The sequence below is a fragment of the Microtus oregoni genome, unplaced genomic scaffold (genome assembly GCF_018167655.1).
Source record: "Microtus oregoni isolate MIOR12 unplaced genomic scaffold, Mior012 000100F_ref0000014, whole genome shotgun sequence".
Lineage (NCBI taxonomy): Eukaryota > Metazoa > Chordata > Mammalia > Rodentia > Cricetidae > Microtus > Microtus oregoni.
In genome coordinates this window covers 3672660-3694073 of record NW_024544713.1, presented here as the reverse complement: position 1 = coordinate 3694073, position 21414 = coordinate 3672660, and the positions used below count along the sequence as shown (strand labels likewise).

Genomic DNA, 21414 nt, shown 5'->3' with positions numbered 1-21414 from the left:
AAATAACTTGGCCAAGTCATGAGAGAAAGTAACTACATTTATATAGTCTTCAACCCCATCGAAGATCTGAGAAGGGAAATAATGTTACCTGGGTAATTAGGAAGTTCAGTAAAACAACTTCCAAAACATGCAACAAATTACAGAGACAACTAGCTACCTGGGCAATCACCCAAAGTCACATTAGCAGTGTTGAAGCAACCAACATTGGCTAAGGCCTAACATAACTGACATACCATTTTCTAAGGCAAACAACTTTTCAAAACTATCTTACCCTGTCTTGGCAGGATATGACAGTCCTGTTTTATCCATTGATGCATGCTCTGTATCTTTGTCAGTTGTTGAGGTATGGGCATTTCTTTGCCCAAACGCCAGTTCTGCCAAAAAGAAAGGCTCCAGGTGGAGTGTCTTTGGTGCTCAACATTCTCTCGGGAATAGAGTGGTGTTGCCAGGAGCAATTGTGTCTCACTACCACAAAACTCTGAGTTAGATTAAAGGCCATTTTCTACAGCTCTTTGAAGAAGTTGAAGATTATCTATCTATACTGAGTATAATCTCTATATATCTAAAGAACCTGATTAGTCTATTATAAATGACAAACTTAGATGACTATTAGTCTATATAATTCTCAATATCTATCTAACTTAAAGACTAAGACAATAAACGACTGTGAAACAAATGAGGACAATGACCTCCAAATATAAACAATGTACAAAAATATACATTGCAGTAGGTAAATATATATCAATACACAATCATTATATAAGTATCTTAATCAGAGGTAGAAATGTACACTGCAATATGGTAAATATATACAATATATATATATATCAATACAATATATGTCAATACATAAAAAAATGTTTTAAACAGAGGTAGAAACATGCATGCATACAATAGTCAATATAATTTAACTTTGTATCAATATACAAGAATCTATACCAATGTATTTGTCTAAAAACAGTAACTCACAATTACAAATCTATTATCCCATCATCCCTCTTTTTTTTTTCAAAATGATCCCTGAGCGTATAAAATTCCTCCCCCAACCCTCAATCGTATACTAATTATAATCAACCCCTAAATGATGTCCCTAAACCCAAGGGCAAGTTTACTGGGAGAGGGGACGTCGTCCTCTAGAATTACTTCCAGCTGTCATAGGGGCGACGTTCTTTCTGGGGGATCCTGTGAAAGTAAAATGATGGTTAAATTTCAAGATCAATGTCTTTTAAAATTGCCAATAGTCTCTGAATATTTTGTGCAGGTCTGGCCAAAATGTTGTATAAGATGTGCACCATTTCAGCTAACCAAGTTGGAACTGTCTTGTGCAGCTGGTACCAAAAACAGGTCTTGTAGTAGCGCTATCAGTATCATGCCGTCATATCAACCAGGTGGAGTTGTTGTTATGGGGCCCCATCTTCTTCCTGGAAACTTCAAATGTCACTTCAGGAAAAACTCATTCTTCATTGTGAAAAACTTAAACATTAATCATATAGACATATATAGACATATTCACTGAAAGGCATGATAGATATGTTCAATGAAAAGTATGATAGATATGAAGAAAAGCAAAGATGTTTTCTAAACTCATATTTCTTTCTGTCCCATATCATGGCTCTTGACATGAGACAGAAACTCCAGAAACTCTGGGTTTTTCTCTTACTAACAGGCTTGGAATTGGAGAGGGACTGAGCCAGAGTCCAACTTCAAAACCAGCTTTATAAATTTAGAAATATGGTTTAATATATTTTACTTACACAACTTATTCAGTTTTCTTGATATTTCCTATTGGGCAGGTATTTTTCCATCTGTCAGTATCAAAACATCCAGGGTCCCTTGAATTTTTCAAAGATGAGTGTTCTCCTGTGGAGATAAGAACAGAACACTGCCCCCATTCTATATGTTTTTCTTACCACCTGTATGAATATCATCATTGTGGATAAGTTGTCATTTCTCCTTTCCAAGAGGTTTCTCCTCTTCAAATCGAAACTTTATTAATTTTGATGGTATCCACAATTTTTCTTCTCCTGTGGAAACAAGAGCAAAACCCCTTCCCCAACGTAGCACATCTCCTGGCTTCCACTGAGAGGTCAGCACATCTTTGAAATAAATCGGTTGATTTAGTTCAGCAGACTTTTCCATTATCCAATGTCTTTCTGCTGCTGTCGTTCCTTTCTCATTAGCGTTAAGAAAATTCAAGGTTAATAAAGCATTATGTAATCTATTTCTGGGGGTATTTTCAGTCCCTTTCTGTTTGTTCAGCATATCCTTTATAGTACGATTTGATCTTTCTATAACTGCCTGACCTGTAGGATTATTTGGTATACCTGTAATGTGTTTTATATTATAATAATCAAAAAAGCGTTTCATTTTCTTAGATACATATGCTGGACCATTATCTGTCTTTATTTGCACAGGTATACCATGATGGCCATAACTTCCAATAAATGTGTGATTACTGAATCAGCCTTTTCTGAGCTCAGGGCAGTAGCCCATTGAAAACCTGAATACGTGTCTATGGTGTGGTGTACATATTTTAATTTACCAAATTCCATAAAGTGGAACACATCCATCTGCCAGATTTCATTTCTCTTAGTACCCTTTGGGTTACTCCCTGCAGGCAACGGTGTTTGATTATAGAAAGAACAAGTAGGGCATCTCTTTATAATGTCCTTAGCTTGTTGCCAAGTAATGGAAAATTCTTTCTTTAGGCCTTTACTATTGACATGATGCTTCTTATGAAATTCCGAGGCCTGCAACACACTTCCAATCAATAATTGATCAATCTCAGCATTGCCTTGGGCTAGAGGACCAGGCAGACCTGTATGGGACCGGATGAGTGTTATGTACATTGGACAAAGCCTGTTCCTGATTATTTCTTGTACCTGGATAAACAATGAAGTCAACTCTGTGTCATCTGGTATAAATTCAGCGGTTTCAATATGCAAGATAACTCTTTCTGCATATTGTGAATCTGTAACTATATTAAGAGGTTCTTTAAAATCCCTTAGCACCATAAGAATGGCATATAATTCTGCCTTCTGGACAGAATTATAAGGGCTTTGTTCCACCTTACTCAATTCATCTGACTTGTAACCTGCTTTCCCTGATTTATTTGCATCAGTATAGAACGTACGGGCTCCAGTTATTGGAGCATCACGTACAATTCTAGGAAGAATCCAAGAAGTTCTTTTTATGAGATTAAGTCTATCACTTTTGGGATAGTTGCTATTAATTTCTCCCAAAAAGTTAGCACAAGCTCTTTGCCACGGTTCATTGTCTTCCCATAACTTTTTTATTTCTTCAGTAGTAAAAGGCACTATAATTTCTGCTGTGTCTATACCTGCTAGTTGACGAAGTCTCAGCTTACCTTTTATAATTAATTCAGAGACCTTTTCCACATAAGTTTTTAATTTTTTACTTGGTTTATTAGGTATAAATATCCACTCTAAAATAATATCTTCCCTCTGCATTAGAATCCCTGTAGGAGAAATTCTGGAAGGCAATATGACTAGGATGCAGCTAAGATTTGGGTTCACCCTATACACATGTGCCTCCTGTAATTTTTCCTCAATCATTGTCAGTTCCTTTTCTGCTTCAGCTGTCAGTTCTCTTGGACTATTCAAATCTTTATCACCATCTAAGGTTTTGTTTAAATGAACTATTAGATCAGGTGTTATCCCAACAGCTGGTCGTAGACTGGAAATGTCTCCTAACAATCTTTGGAAGTCATTAAGAGTCTTTAAGCGGTCTCTCCTAATTTGTGCCTTTTGCGTTTTAATTTTCTCTAACCCTATTCTGTAACCTAGGTAATTAATAGAATTTCCTCTTTGAATCTTTTCAGGGGCAATTTGTAATCCCCACCTAGGCAAGACTTTCTTTACTTCTTCAAACATCCTTTCTAAAGTATCTTTATTTGAATCAGATAATAAGATGTCATCCATGTAATGATAAATGATGGACTTGGGGAATTGTTTACGAATTATTTCCAATGGCTTACTTACAAAATATTGGCACAGTGTAGGACTATTGAGCATACCCTGTGGGAGGACAGTCCACTGATATCTCCTATTAGGCTGAGAATTATTATAAGTAGGCACTGTGAAGGCAAATTTTTCTCTATCCTTTTCTTGTAACGGTATAGTGAAAAAACAATCTTTCAAATCAATAACTATAAGAGGCCATCCTTTTGGTAACAGAGAAGGCAAAGGAATTCCAGATTGTAGTGGGCCCATAGGTTGAATTACTTTGTTGACAGCTCTTAGATCTGTCACCATTCTCCATTTACCAGATTTCTTTTTTACAACAAACACAGGAGAATTCCAAGGGCTGGTTGATTCTTCAATATGGTGAGCATCTAGTTGCTCTTGCACCAGCTGTTCCAATGCCTGTAGTTTATCTTCAGCTAGAGGCCATTGTTTGGTCCATATTGGCTTCTCAGTTAGCCATTTTAAAGGTAGGGCCGTTGGTACCTCTAAAGGTTTGGTATTTGCTGTATGTTCTTGTACAGCCTGAATGGCTGGTGACCTTTTTCCATAATACCTCATCATATCCTTCCCAGAATTATGAGTTCCTGGAAATACAGGAATGTTAATCTGGGTATTCCATTGCTGTAGCAGGTCACGGCCCCATAAATTTATGGCAATATTGGCTATATATGGCCTTAGTCTTCCTATTTGCCCTTCGGGCCCTATGCATTCAACCCATCTTGTGCTTTGTTTTACACGAGATAGGGTTCCAATTCCCAGGAACTGAACATCTACCTCTTGAAGAGGCCAATTCGGATGCCAAGATTCTGGGGTAATGATACTTACATCCGCACCTGTGTCTAATAAGCCTTCAATAAAAGTGCCATTTATACAGACTCTTAGCTTTGGTCTTTGATCATTAATAGAAGTCTGCCAAAATATACGTTTACTCTGTCCTATTGGGTTTTTTGACTCATCCTCCACACGTAATTCTTCATTTAGACCAGTATTACTTTTTACAGCAGAAATTGGAGCTTTCAATTTTCTTGGTGAGGCACGTTCTCCACTGTGACTGGGAATGACTGGGCTACTGTTGGCTTGGGGGCCTGCGAGAGGCCCCCCAAGGAGTTTCCCGATGATATCAGATTGCCCCATCTGTCTGTTGTTGACCTACATTCGTTGGACCAATGCCTGCCTTTACCGCATCTCCTACATATACCTGAAGGCCGAGGTCTCCTATTTTTGTCATTCCCAGAAGAGATATTATTCCTAGAAATTCTTTGCCTGCAATTCCTTTGCAAATGTCCTAATTTACCACAATTAAAACACCTGGCAGTTTGATGTCTCCTCATTGCTTTGGAAATCGCTTCTCCTACCCAAGATTCATCATTATAGCTAAACGTCTCAACATTCATCATATGCTGAATCCATTCATCCATAGGTGCTGATCTAGACTTTAAAAGCCCAATTATCTTTTTGCATTCTATGTTTGCATTCTCAAAAGCTAGAGATTCAAGAAGTATTCGTCTAGCTTCTGGGTCTGTTACCCCTATGTCCAGAGCCTTAATTAATCTTTGCAAAAAGTCAATAAAGGGTTCTCTCTGTCCCTGCCTAATTCTGGTATATGATTCAACCCTTTTTGCTGGATCTTGTATCCTATTCCAAGCATTTAAAGCTGCTTGGTGACATAGACACAGTACTTCATCGTCATAAAGAGCTTGGACCTGTGGATCAGCATATTCTCCTGCACCAAGAATTTGATCTTGGGAAACCTCAATACCTTTTGCTCTTCCTTGCTGTTCCATATGTTTGGATTCTTCTCTGAAATAAATTCCGAACATCAAGGAAGGTCCATTATCTAAAACTGCAGACACTAACTGATGGAAATCATGGGGAGTAGCTCTAGCATTAGAAGCCCAAGTCCTTATCATTTCCTTTACATATGCATTGTGCAAGCCAAAATTAACAACAGCTTGCTTAATTTCTTTCAGATCATTCATTGCTATTGGCGTCCATCTAGCTTCTCTGACTCCCTTTGAGCCTTTAGAAGTTGATGCTTTTTCAGAATTAAGTATAGGGTATGTCGCTAGAACCCTGGGTAAGCCAGTTCTAATAGCTGGTGGAGGCCTTGTATCCTGTCCTTGTGCCTCCTTACTCTGTTCACCAGCTGCAATCATTTCTTCAATCATTTCAAGTCTTTTTATTATTGTCTCTCTTAAATCCTGAATCTCCTGACCTGTATATATTTCCAGTGATTTCACTGAAGTATCAATTTTTTGGTCCCCATTCTGCACCTGTGATTCCAAAGCTTTAATTTTTTCCTTCAAAGATAACATGTCCTCCTTAAACTTTTCTTGTATATCATGTAGATTCCCATCTTGGAGGTACATTCTGTCTGTTACCTTATCAAAACTTTGTGATAAAGTCTGAACGTCAAATTCAACAGCCTGAACCCTTTCAGGTAACTTTCTAATACCCTTGGATATGGAATCAATTTTGTCTGTCATAGTATCCACTTGTTCAGATAACCTCTGATTTTCAATAATTTTAATCCTGTCAATTAGTTGTTCATTATTAGTTTGTAAAGATTCAATCGTTCTTAGGAGTGCCATATTCTTCTGTTCATTATTAGTACGTAAAGATTCAATCGTTCTTAGGAGTGCCATATTCTTCTTTAATGATAGAATATGGAAAAGAAAACTGAAGGCTAGTAACAAGCAAATTAAGGTATCCCCATAATCATATAAACCTTGTATGATGTAATTCATTGTATTAGTAAATATAAATTTACTAATCCATTGTATTAGTGAAAACAAAGCAGTAAAATTTGCGTTAGAAACAAAAACTGCAATATTACCTATTATCCAGCAGGTGGCGCTGTTGCAGAGTCGCGGTGAAAACATGGTCCTGTTTCAGTGCCTTAGTAGATGTTAAAAACTGGAAAATGCAAGTTTCTCAACAAAGTAAATGTAATTAAATCAATTCCTGAGACGGAACAAGTCACCCTGAGGGGTTGCAGCTTTCAGCAAACACGTGCTCTGGTTCGTGCCACTTAAGAGCTGTACTTGCAAGGGAGATTTAAAAATGACTCAGAAAAGAGCAAACCATGCGGCCAGAGACTATGCGGGCCTGTGGAGTTTAAATCCACGTGGGGAGTCCAAGGCCGCTGGCGGCTGAGGAAGGCACGGCTCCCGCCAAGCCGAACTAGAGCCCGCCAAGCCCCCGGCCGCCAAGCTGAACTTGCGCCCGCCAAGCCCGCAGCCGCCAAGCCGAACTTGCAGCTGCGAGTGGGGAAAGGAGAGGTTCTAAAACCAAACGTTGGGCGCCAAAATGAAGGCGTAAGTCACAAACAATGCCACACCAATTCGGGGTTATGATTATTAGGGTGGTATTTATTTAAAGGGGAAAAAACTTACAGATCACTGTCCCAGGCAACAGCCCTCTACGCAACCAGGAAAGGAGTCTAGTCGCAGGCGGAGCAGGAAGTGAAGAGAGCGAGGAGAGGGAAGTGGCCGCTTTTTTAAAGGGAGAGAAACCACGCCCCAGTGGGCTGGTACCTCAGCGGTGATAGGCTGGAGGAGTGGGAGGACCTCCCGCAACGAAGTAGAAAAGATTGACTTCATGAAAGTGATTGATGTCCTTAAACAGCATGTAAAAAACGCCCTTATAGAAATGGATGAGAAATATAACAGAAAGTTTGAAGAATTGAATAAATCAGTGAATAGAAAACCAAGGAAAAACAATCAAACAGATAATGGAAACAGTTCAAGACTTGAAAACTGAACTGGAGGCAAAGAAGAAAACACAAACAGAGGGCCGGCTGGACATGGAAAATTTAAGTAAACAAACAGAGTCTACAGAAACAAGCATAACCAACAGAATACAAGAGTTAGAAGAAAGAATCTCAGGTTCTGAAGATACCATAGAGAAAATAAACACACTGATCAAAGAAAACAGCAAGTCCAACAAACTCTCATCACAAAATATTCAGGAAATATGGGACACAATAAAAAGATCAAACCTAAGAATAATAGGAGTAAAAGAAGGAGAAGAAGTGCAGCTCAATGGTCCAGAAAATATATTTAATAAAATTATAGAAGAAAACTTTCCCAACCTAAAGAAAGATATACCTATGAAGGTGCAAGAAGCATACAGAACACTGAATAGGCTGGATCAAAAAAAGACATCCCCTCGCCATATAATTATCAAAACACAAAGCATACAGAATAAGGAAAGAATATTAAGAGCTGCAAAGAAAAAATGCCAAATTACTTATAAAGGTAAACCTATCAGACTTACACCTGACTTCTCCATGGAAACCGTGAAAGCCAGAAGGTCCTGGATAGATGTACTGCAGAAACTGAGAGACCATGGATGCAAGCCCAGATTACTATACCCAGCCAAGCTTTCGTTCACAATAAATGGAGAAATTAAAATTTTCCAGGATAAAAACAAATTTAAAAAATATGCAGCCACAAATCCAGCCTTACAGAAAGTAATAGAAGGAAAATCACTAACCAAGGAGTCCAACAATGACCACAATAACTCAGACATCTAGAGACCCTTCACCAACACAAATCAAAGAAGGGAAACACAAAAACTCTACAACTAAAAAAATGACCGGAATTAACAACCACGGGTCATTAATATCACTTAATGTCAATGGTCTCAACTCACCTATAAAAAGGCACAGGCTAAGAGATTGGATACGAAAACAGGATCCAACATTCTGCTATTTACAAGAAACACACCTCAACCACAAAGACAGTCACCTACTCAGAGTAAAGGGCTGGGAAAAGGCTTATCAAGCAAATGGACATAAGAAACAAGCAGGTGTGTGGCCATAGTAATCTCTAACAAAATAGACTTAAAACTTAAATCAATCAGGAGAGATGGAGAGGGGCATTTTATACTCATAACAGGAACAGTTCATCAGGATGAAGTCTCAATCCTGAACATCTATGCCCCTAATATAAAAGCACCCACGTACATAAAAGAAACATTGCTAAATCAAGGCAGCCATCAAACTGCACACACTAATAGTAGGAGACTTCAACACTCCTCTCTCACCAATGGACAGGTCAATCAGACAGAAACCTAACAGAGAAATTAGAGAATTAATGGAGGTAATGAAGCAAATGGATTTAACAGACATCTATAGAACATTCCACCCAAATAGGAAAGAATATACCTTCTTCTCTGCAGCTCATGGAACCTTCTCAAAAATCGACCACATAGTCAGTAACAAAGCAAACATCCACAGTTACAAAAAAATATTAGTAACCACCTGTGTCTTATCAGATCACCATGGATTAAAGTTAGAATTCAACAACAATCCTACCCCCAGAAAGCCTACAAATTCATGGAAACTGAACAGTCAACTACTGAACCATACCTGGATTAAGGAAGAAATTAAGAAAGAAATTAAAGTCTTCCTGGAATTCAATGAAAATAAAGAAACAACATACTTAAACTTATGGGACACTATGAAAGCAGTGCTAAGAGGAAAGTTCATAGCACTAAGTGCCCACTTAAAGAAAACAGAGAAAGCTCACATTGGAGACTTAACAGCCCACCTGAAAGCTCTAGAAAAAAAAAAAGAAGCAGACTCACCTAGGAGGAGTAGAAGACTGGAAATAATCAAACTGAGGGCTGAAATCAACAAAATAGAAACACGGAAAACAATACAAAGAATCAATGAAACTTAAAGCTGGTTCCTGGAGAAAATCAACAAGATTGATAACCCCCTATCCAAACTAATCAAACGGCAGAGAGAGAATACGCAAATTAATAAGATCAGAAATGAAAAGGGGGACATAACCACAGACACAGAGGAAATTCAGAGAATCATTAGATCTTACTACAAAAGCCTATATGCCACAAAACTGGAAAATGTAAAGGAAATGGACACTTTTTTAGATAAATACCATATACCAAAGTTAAACCAGGACCAGGTGAACAATCTAAATAGACCTGTTGGTTGCGACGAATTAGAAGCTGTTATCAAAAACCTCCCTATCAAAAAAAGCCCAGGACCAGATGGCATCAATGCGGTATTCTTCCAGAACTTCCAAGAAGAACTAATACCTATACTCCTTAATGTATTTCACAATGTAGAAACAGAAGAGTCATTGCCAAATTCCTTTTATGAAGCTACAGTTACCCTGATACCAAAACCGCACAAAGACTCAAGCAAGAAAGAAAATTATAGACCAAACTCACTCATGAACATTGATGCAAAAATCCTCAACAAAATACTGGCAAACCGAATCCAAAAACACATTAGAAAAATTATCCATTATGATCAAGTAGGCTTCATCCCAGGGATGCAGGGCTGGTTCAACATACGAAAATCTATCAATGTAATCCAGCATATAAATAAACTGAAAGAAAAAAACCATATGATTATTTCATTAGATGCTGAAAAAGCATTTGACAAAATTCAACATCCCTTTATGATAAAAGTATTGGAGAGACTAGGGATACAAGGGTCATACCTAAATATAATAAAAGCTATATACAGCAAGCCGACAGCTAACATCAAATTAAATGGAGAGAAACTTAAAGCCATCCCACTAAACTCAGGAACATGACAAGGCTGTCCACTCTCTCCATACCTCTTCAATATAGTGCTTGAAGTACTAGCAATAGCAATAAGACAACATAATGGGATCAAGGGGATTCGAATTGGAACGGAAGAAGTGAAACTTTCGTTATTTGCAGATGATATGATAGTGTGCATAAGCGCCCCCAAAAACTCCACCAAAGAACTTTTACAGCTGATAAACACCTTTAGTAATGTGGCAGGATACAAGATCAACTCCAAAAAATCAGTCGTCCTCTTATATACAAAGGATATGGAAGCAGAGAGGGAAATCAGAGAAGTTTCACCTTTCATGATAGCCACAAATAGCATAAAATATCTTGGGGTAACTCTAACCAAGGAAGTGAAAGATCTATTTGACAAGAACTTTAAGGCATTGAAGAAAGAAACTGAGGAGAATACCAGAAAATGGAAGGACCTCCCTTGCTCTTGGATTGGGAGGATCAACATAGTAAAAATGGCAATTCTACCAAAGGCAATTTATAGATTCAATGCAATCCCCATCAAGGTCCCATCAAAATTCTTCACAGATCTTGAGAGGACAATAATCAACTTTATATGGAAAAACAAAAAACCCAGGATAGCCAAAACAATCCTATACAATAAAGGATCTTCTGGAGGCATTATCATCCCTGACTTCAAACTCTATTACAGAACTACAGTGATGAAAACAGTGTGGTACTGGCATAAAAACAGAGAAGTCGACCAATGGAATCATATAGAAGACCCGAATTTTAACCCACAAACCTATGAACACCTCATTTTTGATAAAGGAGCCAAAAGTATACAATGGAAGAAAGAGAGCATCTTCAACAAATGGTGCTGGCTGAACTGGTTGTCAACCTGTAGAAGAATGAAAATAGATCCATATCTATCACCATGCACAAAACTCAAATCCAAATGGATTAAAGACCTCAATATCAGTCCGAACACACTGAACCCGATAGAAGAGAAAGTGGGAAATACTCTACAACATATGGGCACAGGAGACCACTTCCTACATAAAACCCCAGCAGCACAGACATTAAGGGCAACATTGAATAAATGGGACCTCCTGAAACTGAGAAGCTTCTGTAAAGCAAAGGACACTGTCACTAAGACAAAAAGGAAACCCACTGACTGGGAGAAGATCTTCACCAACCCCGCAACAGAAAAGGGTCTGACCTCCCAAATATACAGAGAACTCAGGAAACTAGACTTTAAAATGCTAATTAACCCAATTAAAAATTGGGGCACTGAACTGAACAGAGAATTCTCAGCAGAGGAAGTTCAAATGGCCAAAAGACACTTAAGGTCATGCTGAACCTCCTTAGCGATCAGGGAAATGCAAATCAAAACAACTTTGAGATATCATCTTACACCTGTCAGAATGGCTAAAATAAAAAACTCCAATGATAGCCTTTGCTGGAGAGGCTGTGGAGGAAGGGGTACCCTCATCCATTGCTGGTGGGAATGCAATCTTGTGCAACCACTTTGGAAATCGGTGTTTCGGTTTCTCAGGAAATTCGGGAATCAACCTACCCCTGGACCCAGCAATACCACTCCTGGGAATATACCCAAGAGATGCCCTATCACATGACAAGAGCATTTGTTCAACTATGTTCATAGCATTATTATTTGTAATAACCAGAACCTGGAAACAACCTAGATGCCCTTCAATGGAAGAATGGATGAAGAAAGTGTGGAATATCTACACATTAGAGTACTACGCTGCGGTAAAAAACAATGACTTCTCAAATTTTGCATGCAAATGGATGGAAATAGAAAACACTATCCTGAGTAAGGTAACCCAGACCCAAAAAGTTGAATATGGGATGTACTCACTCATTATTGGTTTCTAGCCATAAACAAGGGTCACAGAGTCTACAATTGGTGATCCCAAAGAAGCTAAGTAAGAAGGTGAACCAAAGGAAAAACATATAGTTGTCCTCTTGGCTATGGGAAGTAGACAAAATTGCCGGGGAGAAAATTGAGATCTTGGGAGTGGGGTGGGATGGGGGTAAGGGGAGATGGGGAGAGAAAAGGGAGAAGGGGAGAATGGGGGTACTTGGGGAAAAAGGAGGATTGGGATAAAGGAAGGTTAGATAGGGGAGCACGGAAGCACAATTCTTAGTTAAGGGAGCCACCTTAGAGTTGGCAAAGAGACTTGAACCTAGAGTGGCTTCCAGATGCCCAAGCCGAGATCCCCAGTTAGTTCCTTGGGCAGCTGAGGATAGGGAACCTGAAATGACCCTATCCTATAGCAATACTGACGAATATCTTGCATATCATCATAGAACCTTCATCTGGTGATTGATGGAGATAGAGACAGAGACCCACACTGGAGCACTGGACTGAGCTCCCAAGGTCCCAATGAGGAGCAGAAGGAAGGAGAACATGAGTAAAGAAGTCGGGACCACGAGGGGTGCACCCACCCACTGAGACAGTGGAGCTGATCTATTGGGAGCTCACCAAGGCCAGCTGGACTGTGACTGAAAAAGCATGGGATAAACTGGACTCTCTGAGCATGCCGAACAATGAGGGCTGATGAGAAGCCAAGGACAATGGCACGGGGTTTTGAACCTACGTAATGTGCTGGCTTTGTGGGAGCCTAGGCAGTTTGGTTGTTCACCTTCCTAGGAATGGACAGAGAGGGGAGGACCTAGGACTTACCACAGGGCAGGGAACCCTGACTGCTCTTTGGACTGGAGAGGGAGGGGGAGAGGAGTGGGGGGAGGGGGAGAAAGGTGGGAGGAGGGGGAGAAGGGTGGGAGGAGGGGGAGGGAAATGGGAGGCTGGGAGGAGGTGGAAACTTGTTTTTTTTTTCTTTTTCTCCTTTTCTCAATTAAAAAAAATGGAAAAAAAATAAAAACCGGGGCTGGAGAGATGGCTCAGTGTTTTAGAGCATTGCCTGCTCTTCCAAAGGTCCTGAGTTCAATTCCCGGCAACCACATGGTGGCTCACAACCATCTGGAATGAGGTCAGGTGCCCTCTTCTGGCCTGCAGACATACACACAGACAGAATATTGTATACATAATAAATAAATAAATATTTAAAAAAATAAAAAAAAAACCGAGGCTTAAATGCCGAGCTATTAAAAAAAAAAGCACAAAAAAATTCTGTAGAGTCCACTATATGGGGTCAACTACTGCTGAGCTTGAGACCTGCCATGGAGTGGTTCATATACCTGGGGGTCACTCCAATGTAGTAACCTGAGTTTCCTCTCCAAAGAGGTGTGCCAGTTCTGTTGTTACTCTATATCATATTGGCTCACTTTACATTCATTCTTTCTTACTTTCATTCTTTCATTCATTCATTTTTAAACAATATAACAAAAGAAAGTATAACAAGACCAAACAAAAACTATCACAAACCCACAGGAGGAAAAGTGCCTAAGAAAAGGCACACGAATCAGAGACTCACGTGTTTGCTCACTTAGGAATCCCATGAAAACACTAAACAGGAAGCCATGATATAGGCACAAAGTACCTGGTGCAGACCTGTGCAGGGCCTGTGAATTCTGCTGCAGTCTCTGTGAGTTCATAGGATCTTTGCTCACGTTGACTTAGAGGGACTTTTTCTCTTAGGGCCTCCTGCCAGGCTGAATCTTGTACTCTTTCCGCCCCCTTCCACGGGTTTACATTGGGAGAGACAGTGATATTAAGGACTATTTGAGGGCTATTATAGAAAACTAAAACAGTAGAAACCTCCTCAAATATATACATATGTGGTGGAGATTGAAATGACATCACCAAATAATGGGAGAGACAGAATCCCAACTGCCCATCTCTTATCACCAAAGGAAGTTCCAGTATTGGGGTTAGGTTACATCTAATAGAGTTGTTGGCCAAAGTGACCCCATGAAAATTCACAAACAACCCAGGCTGTTTCCAACAATATAGGTGCTCTCCACAAACTGACATCTTTGAGTAATCTTAACAAAGGTGAACACTTCCACAATCAAATCTTTAAAATTCATTGACTGATGGCTAAAGATGTTGAACATTTCTTAGTGTTCCTCAGCCATTTGAGACTTTTCTGTTGAGAATTCTCTGTAAAGATCTGTACCCCATTTTTAAAATGGATTATTTGTAATTTCATATCTGGTTCCTGGAGTTCTTTCTGTATTTCGACAACAGCACTCTGTAAGATGTGGACATATTGAAGATCTTTCCCCATTTGTAGGCTGCTGTTTTGTTCTATACATCAAAGATTGATAGTGTCCTTTGACTTACAGAGCTTTTCAGTTTCATTAGGTTCCGTTTTAACAGCTGATCCTAGTGTCTGCACTATTGGTGTTGTATTCATGAAGGAGTCTCCTGTGCCAATGCACTCAAGGCTACTTCCCCTATTTCTCTTCCATCAGGATCCATGTATCTGCATTCAGTTTGAGGTTTGGTCCACTTAGGCTTGAGATTTGTGCACAGTGATAGATATAGAGCTATTTTCATTCTTTCCCATGCACACATCTTGTTAGACCAGCAAAGTTTGTTGGAGATGCTTTTCCCTTGAATAATTTTGGCTTCTTTTTTAAAAATCCAGTGTCCACAGGTGTGTAGATTTAAACCTGGATAAATTTAGGTTCCATTGAACGACTGCCTGTTTCACGTGGGTTTTATTATTACCATAGCTCTGTGGTAAAGATTGAAATCAGGGATGTCGATAACTCCATAAGTTCTTGTTTTTTTCATGATGGTTTAAGTTGACCTGGGTTTTTTGTTTTTCTATGTATCATTGAATATTGTCCTTTCAAATTCTGTAAGAATTGTGTTGAGAGAATAATGGAGACACCATATATGATATAGATTTCTTTTGCTAAGATGGCCATTATACTATGTTAATCCTACCAGTCCATGAGCATGGGAGATTTTTAAACCTTCTGAAATCTTCTCCAACATATTTCATCAAAGATTTGAAGTTCTTGTCATACGTGTATTTCACTTGCTTGGTTAGAGTTACCCCAAAATATTTTATATTATTTCTGACTATTGCAAAGAGTCTTTTTTCATTGAGTTTTTTCTCAGCCCATTTAACTTTGTACATAGGAAGGTTAGTGGTTTTATGAGTTAATCTTGGATCAAGCCAGATCAGCTGTAGGAGGTACCTTTTTAAATTTTGGGGGAAGATTGTATAGAATATTTTATCATCTGCAAACAGTCATGTGTTACCTTTTTCCTTTCTAATTGTGTCCATTAGTTGTCTTATTCGTCTAGCTAGAACTTCAAGCAGTATATTGAATAGATACAGAGAGAGTGCACAGCTTTGCCTTGTTCCTGATTTTAATGGAGCTGTCTTGAGTTTCTCTCCATTTAATTGAATGTTGGCTATCGGCTAGCTGTATATTGCATTTATTATGGTTAGACATGTCACTTATATCCCTGATCTCTCCAAGACTTTTACCATGACAGGATGTTTGTAGCATGAATAATAAAAATCCAGAGACAGGTCTCTGGGCTCAACCCAAACACTGGAAAATCAAAGCAGCCAAGCCTCTAATGAAGTCTTAACCTCTACCAAGGCTGGACAAGCTCAGCCTGAACAGACTAAGCCTTTCCCTCCTTTCACTCTATATTCCCTCTAGTGGTGGGATTAAAGGCATGTGAATCACTCCTACCAGGATTAAAGGGGTAGGCCACCACCTCCTGGATTTGTTTCTGCTCTGATCTTTTGTAATTCAGGGTAGACTTGAACTCACAGAGATTCTTCTGCCTTTGTCTCCCAAATCCTTGGATTAAAGATGCATGCCACCAAAACCTGACCTCTTAATGATTTACTTTTGAACTTTTCAGACAAATTTTATTTATTAAAATGTAAATAAAATATCACTATAGGTGTTTAATTTCCTCAACTCTTTTCAAAATCTAATGAGATCATCATGTGTTTTTATTTTCTTCCAGTTTCTTTATAAGGTGGATGACATTGAAAGATTTTCCTATGCCCAATCATGCCTGCATTGCTGGGCTGAAGCCCACTTGATCATGGTGAATGATTCTTTGGATGTTTTATAGATTCTCTTTGCAAGCACTTTATTGAGTATTTTTGCATCTATGATCATGAAGAAGATTGGTAGAGTAATTCTCTTTTTGTTGAGACTTTGTGTGGTTTATGTATAATGGGTATAATGACCTCATAAAATGAATATGGAGATATTGCTTTTGTTTTTATTTTTGAAATAATTTGAGGAGTAATGGTGTTAGCTTTTCTTTAAAAATCTGATAGAATTCTGTGTTGAAATCACCAAGGGTAGCTGGCCCGGGTCTGAAAAAGCATGGAATAAAACCAGACTTGCTGAACATAGCAGACAATGAGGACTACTGAAAACTCAAGAACAAAGGCAATGGGTTTTTGATCCTACTGCACGTACTGGCTTTGTGGGAGCCTAGGCAGTTTGGATGCTCACCATACTAGACCCGGATGGAGGTGGGTGGTCCTTGGACTTCCCACAGGGCAGGGAACTCTGACTGCTCTTTGGGCTGATGAGGGAGGGGGACTTGATTGGGGAAGGGGGAGGGATATGGGAGGCAGTGGCGGGAAGGAGGCAGAAATATTTAATAAAGAAAGAAAGAAACCATCTGGACTTGGAACTTTTTAGTTGGTATACTTTTAAATGTTGCTTCTATTCCTTGAGGGTTATAGGTCTGTTTAAATTACTTATCTCATGTTGATGGAAAGTGGGTACATGGTTTACATAGATAAAATTGTCTATTTCTTTCAGATTTTCTATTTTGTGTAGGGAAATTTTGGAATAATGACCAATGATTCTTTCCCTTTCCTTAGTTTCTGTGATTATAACTCCATTTTGATTTTTGCTTTTGTTAATGTGGATATTCTCTCTGTGTCTTTTAGTTAGTATGAATAAGGATTTGGTTTTCTTGTTGATTTTCTCAAAGAACCAACTTTTGTTTAATTGATTCTTTACATTGCCTTCTTTTTTTCTATTCTGTTTATTTCAGCCCTGACTTGATTATTTCCTGCTGTCTACTCCTCTTGGGTGTGGCTGCTTCTTTTTGTTCTAGAATTTTCATGTGTACTATGAAGTCACTGGTATGAGAATTCTCTCATTTCTTTATGCAGGCACTTAGTGCTGGGAACTTTCCTCTCAGCACCACGTTCACTGTGCCCCATGAATTTGGGTAAGTTGTACATTCATTTACATTGAATTCTAGGAAGTCTTTCATTTCTCTCTTACTTCTTCATTGACTGGGTGGTTATTAAGTAGAAAACTGTTCAGTTTCTCTGAGTTTGTAGGTTTTATAATGTTTCTGTTGTTGTTGAAACCCAACTTTAATCCATGATGGTCTGATAGGTGACAGGGGTAACTTCAGATTTCCTTTATTGTTGAGACTTTCTTTGTGACCAAGTTTGAGGTCAATTTTGGAGAAGGCTCAATGAGGTGCTGAGAAGAAGGAATATATTTTTATGTTCGGGTGAAATGTTCTGTAGATATCCAGTAGGTGAATTTGAGTCATAACATCTGTTAGTTCCCTTTTTTTCTCTGTTTAGTTTCTGTCCTAAAGACCTGCCCACTGGTGAGAGTGGAGTGTTGAAGTTTCACACTATTCGATGTGTGATTTAAACTTTAGTAATGTTCTTTTGTAAAAGTGAAAGTCCTTTATTTGGAGCATATGTGTTCAGAATTGATCTGTCATTCCGGTCGACTTTTCCTTTAATGCATCTGAAATGTCTTTTACCATCTCCTTTAGTTAATTTTTCTTTGATGTCTATTTTGTGAGCTATTAGAATAGGTACACCCGCTTGCTTGTTAGGCTCATTTGATAGGAAAAGCTTTTCCCAACCCTTTATTCTGAGGCAACTTTTGATGTTGAGGGGGATTTCTGGAATGCAGGAAAAAGACCTGTCCTGATATCACATCCATATTTTAGCCAGTGTCTTCTTATCAACTAATTGAGTACACGGATGTGGAGAGATATTAATGACCACCGACTGTTTCTTCCTGTTCTTATACTGGTCATGAAGGTCATGGTGGAGTGTGTGTGTTGGTGTATGTGTGTATGTGTATGTAAGTGTGTGTGTTCGCATTCATGTATGTGTGTATGTGTGTGTGTGTGCGTGCATGTGTCCATATACTCCTTCTATGGATTTTGTCAGTGTGAGATTTTCTATTTCCTGTGTTTACATGGGTGACATCAACTTCCTTGGGTTGGAGTTTCTTTCAGCACCATCTGTAGGACTGGGTTTCTAGAAAGATACTTGTTTAAATTTGACTTTCTCAAGAAATGTTGTATTTGATCCATCGATGAAAGTTTTACTGGGTTTATTAGTCTGTGCTGGTATCGATAAGCACTTATTATCTGCAAGAATTCTGTCCAGACCATTCTGGCTTTTAACGTCTCCATTGAGTTGTCGGTGTGATTCTTATATATATATATGCCTTTATATTTTACTTTCTTTTTTTTCTCTTGCAGATTTTAATATTTTTTCCTTATTCTGCAACTTTAGTGTTTGTTTATTAGGTAGAGTGGGGACATTCTTTTCTGATTCATCCTTTTGTAGATTTGAAAGCTACTTGTATTTTTATAGACAAATCCTACATTAGGTCAGGAAAATTTTCTATGATTATGTAAAATGTATTCTCTGAGTTTTGGGGCTGGGATCATTCTCCTTCAATACCTATTATTCTTAGTGTTGGTCTTTTCATGATGTGAGATTTTCTGGATGTTTTCTGTTAGGAATTGTTTAGATTTAAGATTTTCTTTGAATGATGAATCCATTTCCTCTTTCTTGTCTTTATTCGCTGAGATTGTCTCTCCCATTTCTTGTATTCTGTTGGCGATGCTTACATCTGTGTTTCCTATTTGTTTACACAGATTTTCCATTTCCAGAGTCCCCAGGTTTGTGTTTTCTTTATTGTTTCTATTCCAATTTTCATGTCTTAAATAGTTTCTATCATCAGTTTGTATTTTTCTTGAATTTTTTGTCCTTTTGTAAGGGATTTGCTGATAACCTCTAATTTTGTGGTTGTCTTTTCCTTGGTTTATGTAAGAATGTCGTTCTTCTCTCCTTTAAGGGACTCAATCCTCATGACAAAGCTGGTTTTACGATTAATTTCTTGAAGTCAATGGACACCGCAAGTAGACAGCTGGCCCCAGAGAGCCCCGAGAGCACCACCGAGACTGCTGACCTAGTCACCAATCCACCACTGGAGGAGACACAGCAGTCCCTGCAGACTGAAGTCACCACTACAGCAGCCATTACCAGTGAGGCGAAGACCCAGCAGCCAGCTGATGCCCCTGATGCCATCCTCAGGGCTGTAGATACCAAGCCTGGCTCTATGAGCAGCAGCGCAGGCAGTGACATCCCAGGCTGTCTCACACCAGCAGTGCCGGCCATCAGGGAGAAGAAGCAAATCGCAGGGAAGGTTTTGGGCATAGTTAAATGGTTCAATGTCAAGAAGGGTTACGGATTCATCAAGGTAAATGACACCAAAGAAGACATATTCGTCCACCAGTCTGCCATAAAGATGAATAACCCCAGGAAGTACCTTCGCAGGGTAAGAGACGGAGAGTCTGTGGAGTTTGATATTGTTGAAGGAGAAAAGGGTGCAATGGCGTTAAATGTTACAGGCCCCGGTGGAATAGAAATTCGAGGTGGTAAATATGCATCAGAGCATAACCAGTATAGATGCTATCGAGGTTGTAGTGGTCCTCGACGTAATTCCCAGCAAAATTACCGGAATAGGAAGATTGGTGGAAGGAAGGAGCAATCAGAATGCACTCATGAAGGCCAAGCTCAACAAGACCAGCAAAGACAAGTGATGGAGGGTGCTGGCCAACAAGGTACAAAAGGGAGAGGTGTACCAGTGAGACCGGATAAGTATCGCAATTACAGACCACAGTTCCGCAGGGGCCCACCTCGCCAAAGACAGCAAAGACAGGACAGCAATGGGCACTATGAGGAAAATCAAGGAGAGGAGACCCAAGGTCAGCAGCCACCTCGACGTCATAATCACTGCAACTTCAATCACCAACAAAGACGCCCAAAGAAGCCACAGAGTGGGAAAGAAATACCAAAGGCATGTGATCCACCCTATAAGAATCTGTCTGCAGCCAAGACCAAGCAAGGCGTGACTGAGTAAATGCCGGGTTACCATCTATACCATCACGTGGTCTGTAAATTCTAGAAGAAATGGAGATGAAATACCAAGAATAACGAATGAACATCAAGGGCTTTCTTTGGACAGTTGACCGGATACAATAGAAATATCAGCATTAACTATGTAGCATGTCTTACCTAACAAATGTGTTGTGTATTTTTAATTTGGTGTTTCAAAATACACCTTCAATGTTCTTTAAATTATGCCAACCAACTGCAAACACCTCTAAATAAAGGTCTTAAATACTAATTCCAAAAGATCAATTCTTGTGCTTAGGCTGTTTTGGAATATCAGGGCATGTTGTACTGGAATGGCTGGGCTCTGGTGGTGACATAGTGCCCTGGGCTTCTGGTGGGGTAGGGTGTTTCTACCTGGTTTTGAAGGAGTGGGCCGGATCTGTGGGTATAAGAGATTGAATGTCATTGGCCCCCATAATCTCATGGTGAGTGGCATTAATACAAGGGGTGGCATTGTTGGAGTGACTTTGGCCTTTTTTGAGGAAGTAAATGTTGTCACTGTCGGGTGGGCTTTGAGGTTTTCTATGCTCATGATACCACCCACTTTCTCCGTCAACTTATTGTTATCTGCAAGAAGTAGGAGACTAAGTCACTGTCTCAGGGACAGGGCTACTCCAGAGTTTGCTGTCAAGATCAGATGTGGATGCACTTGGAGTTCATAGCTGAGAGAAGCTACTTCTAATCCTCACAGTGGAAAGCAGGGCCATAAGTCTGAGCTTTTCACTGCTAACAGT

The 21414-nt window shown here is 39.3% G+C and overlaps 1 protein-coding gene across 1 annotated transcript; it reads left to right on the top strand.

The window, feature by feature from the left end:
• Positions 1 to 19628: 19628 nt before the first annotated feature.
• LOC121443128 (Y-box-binding protein 1-like) lies at positions 19629 to 20645 on the top strand. Its single transcript, XM_041644807.1, has one exon. The coding sequence runs from the start codon at positions 19629 to 19631 to the stop codon at positions 20643 to 20645; it is 1017 nt and encodes a 338-aa protein (XP_041500741.1).
• Positions 20646 to 21414: the final 769 nt, after the last annotated feature.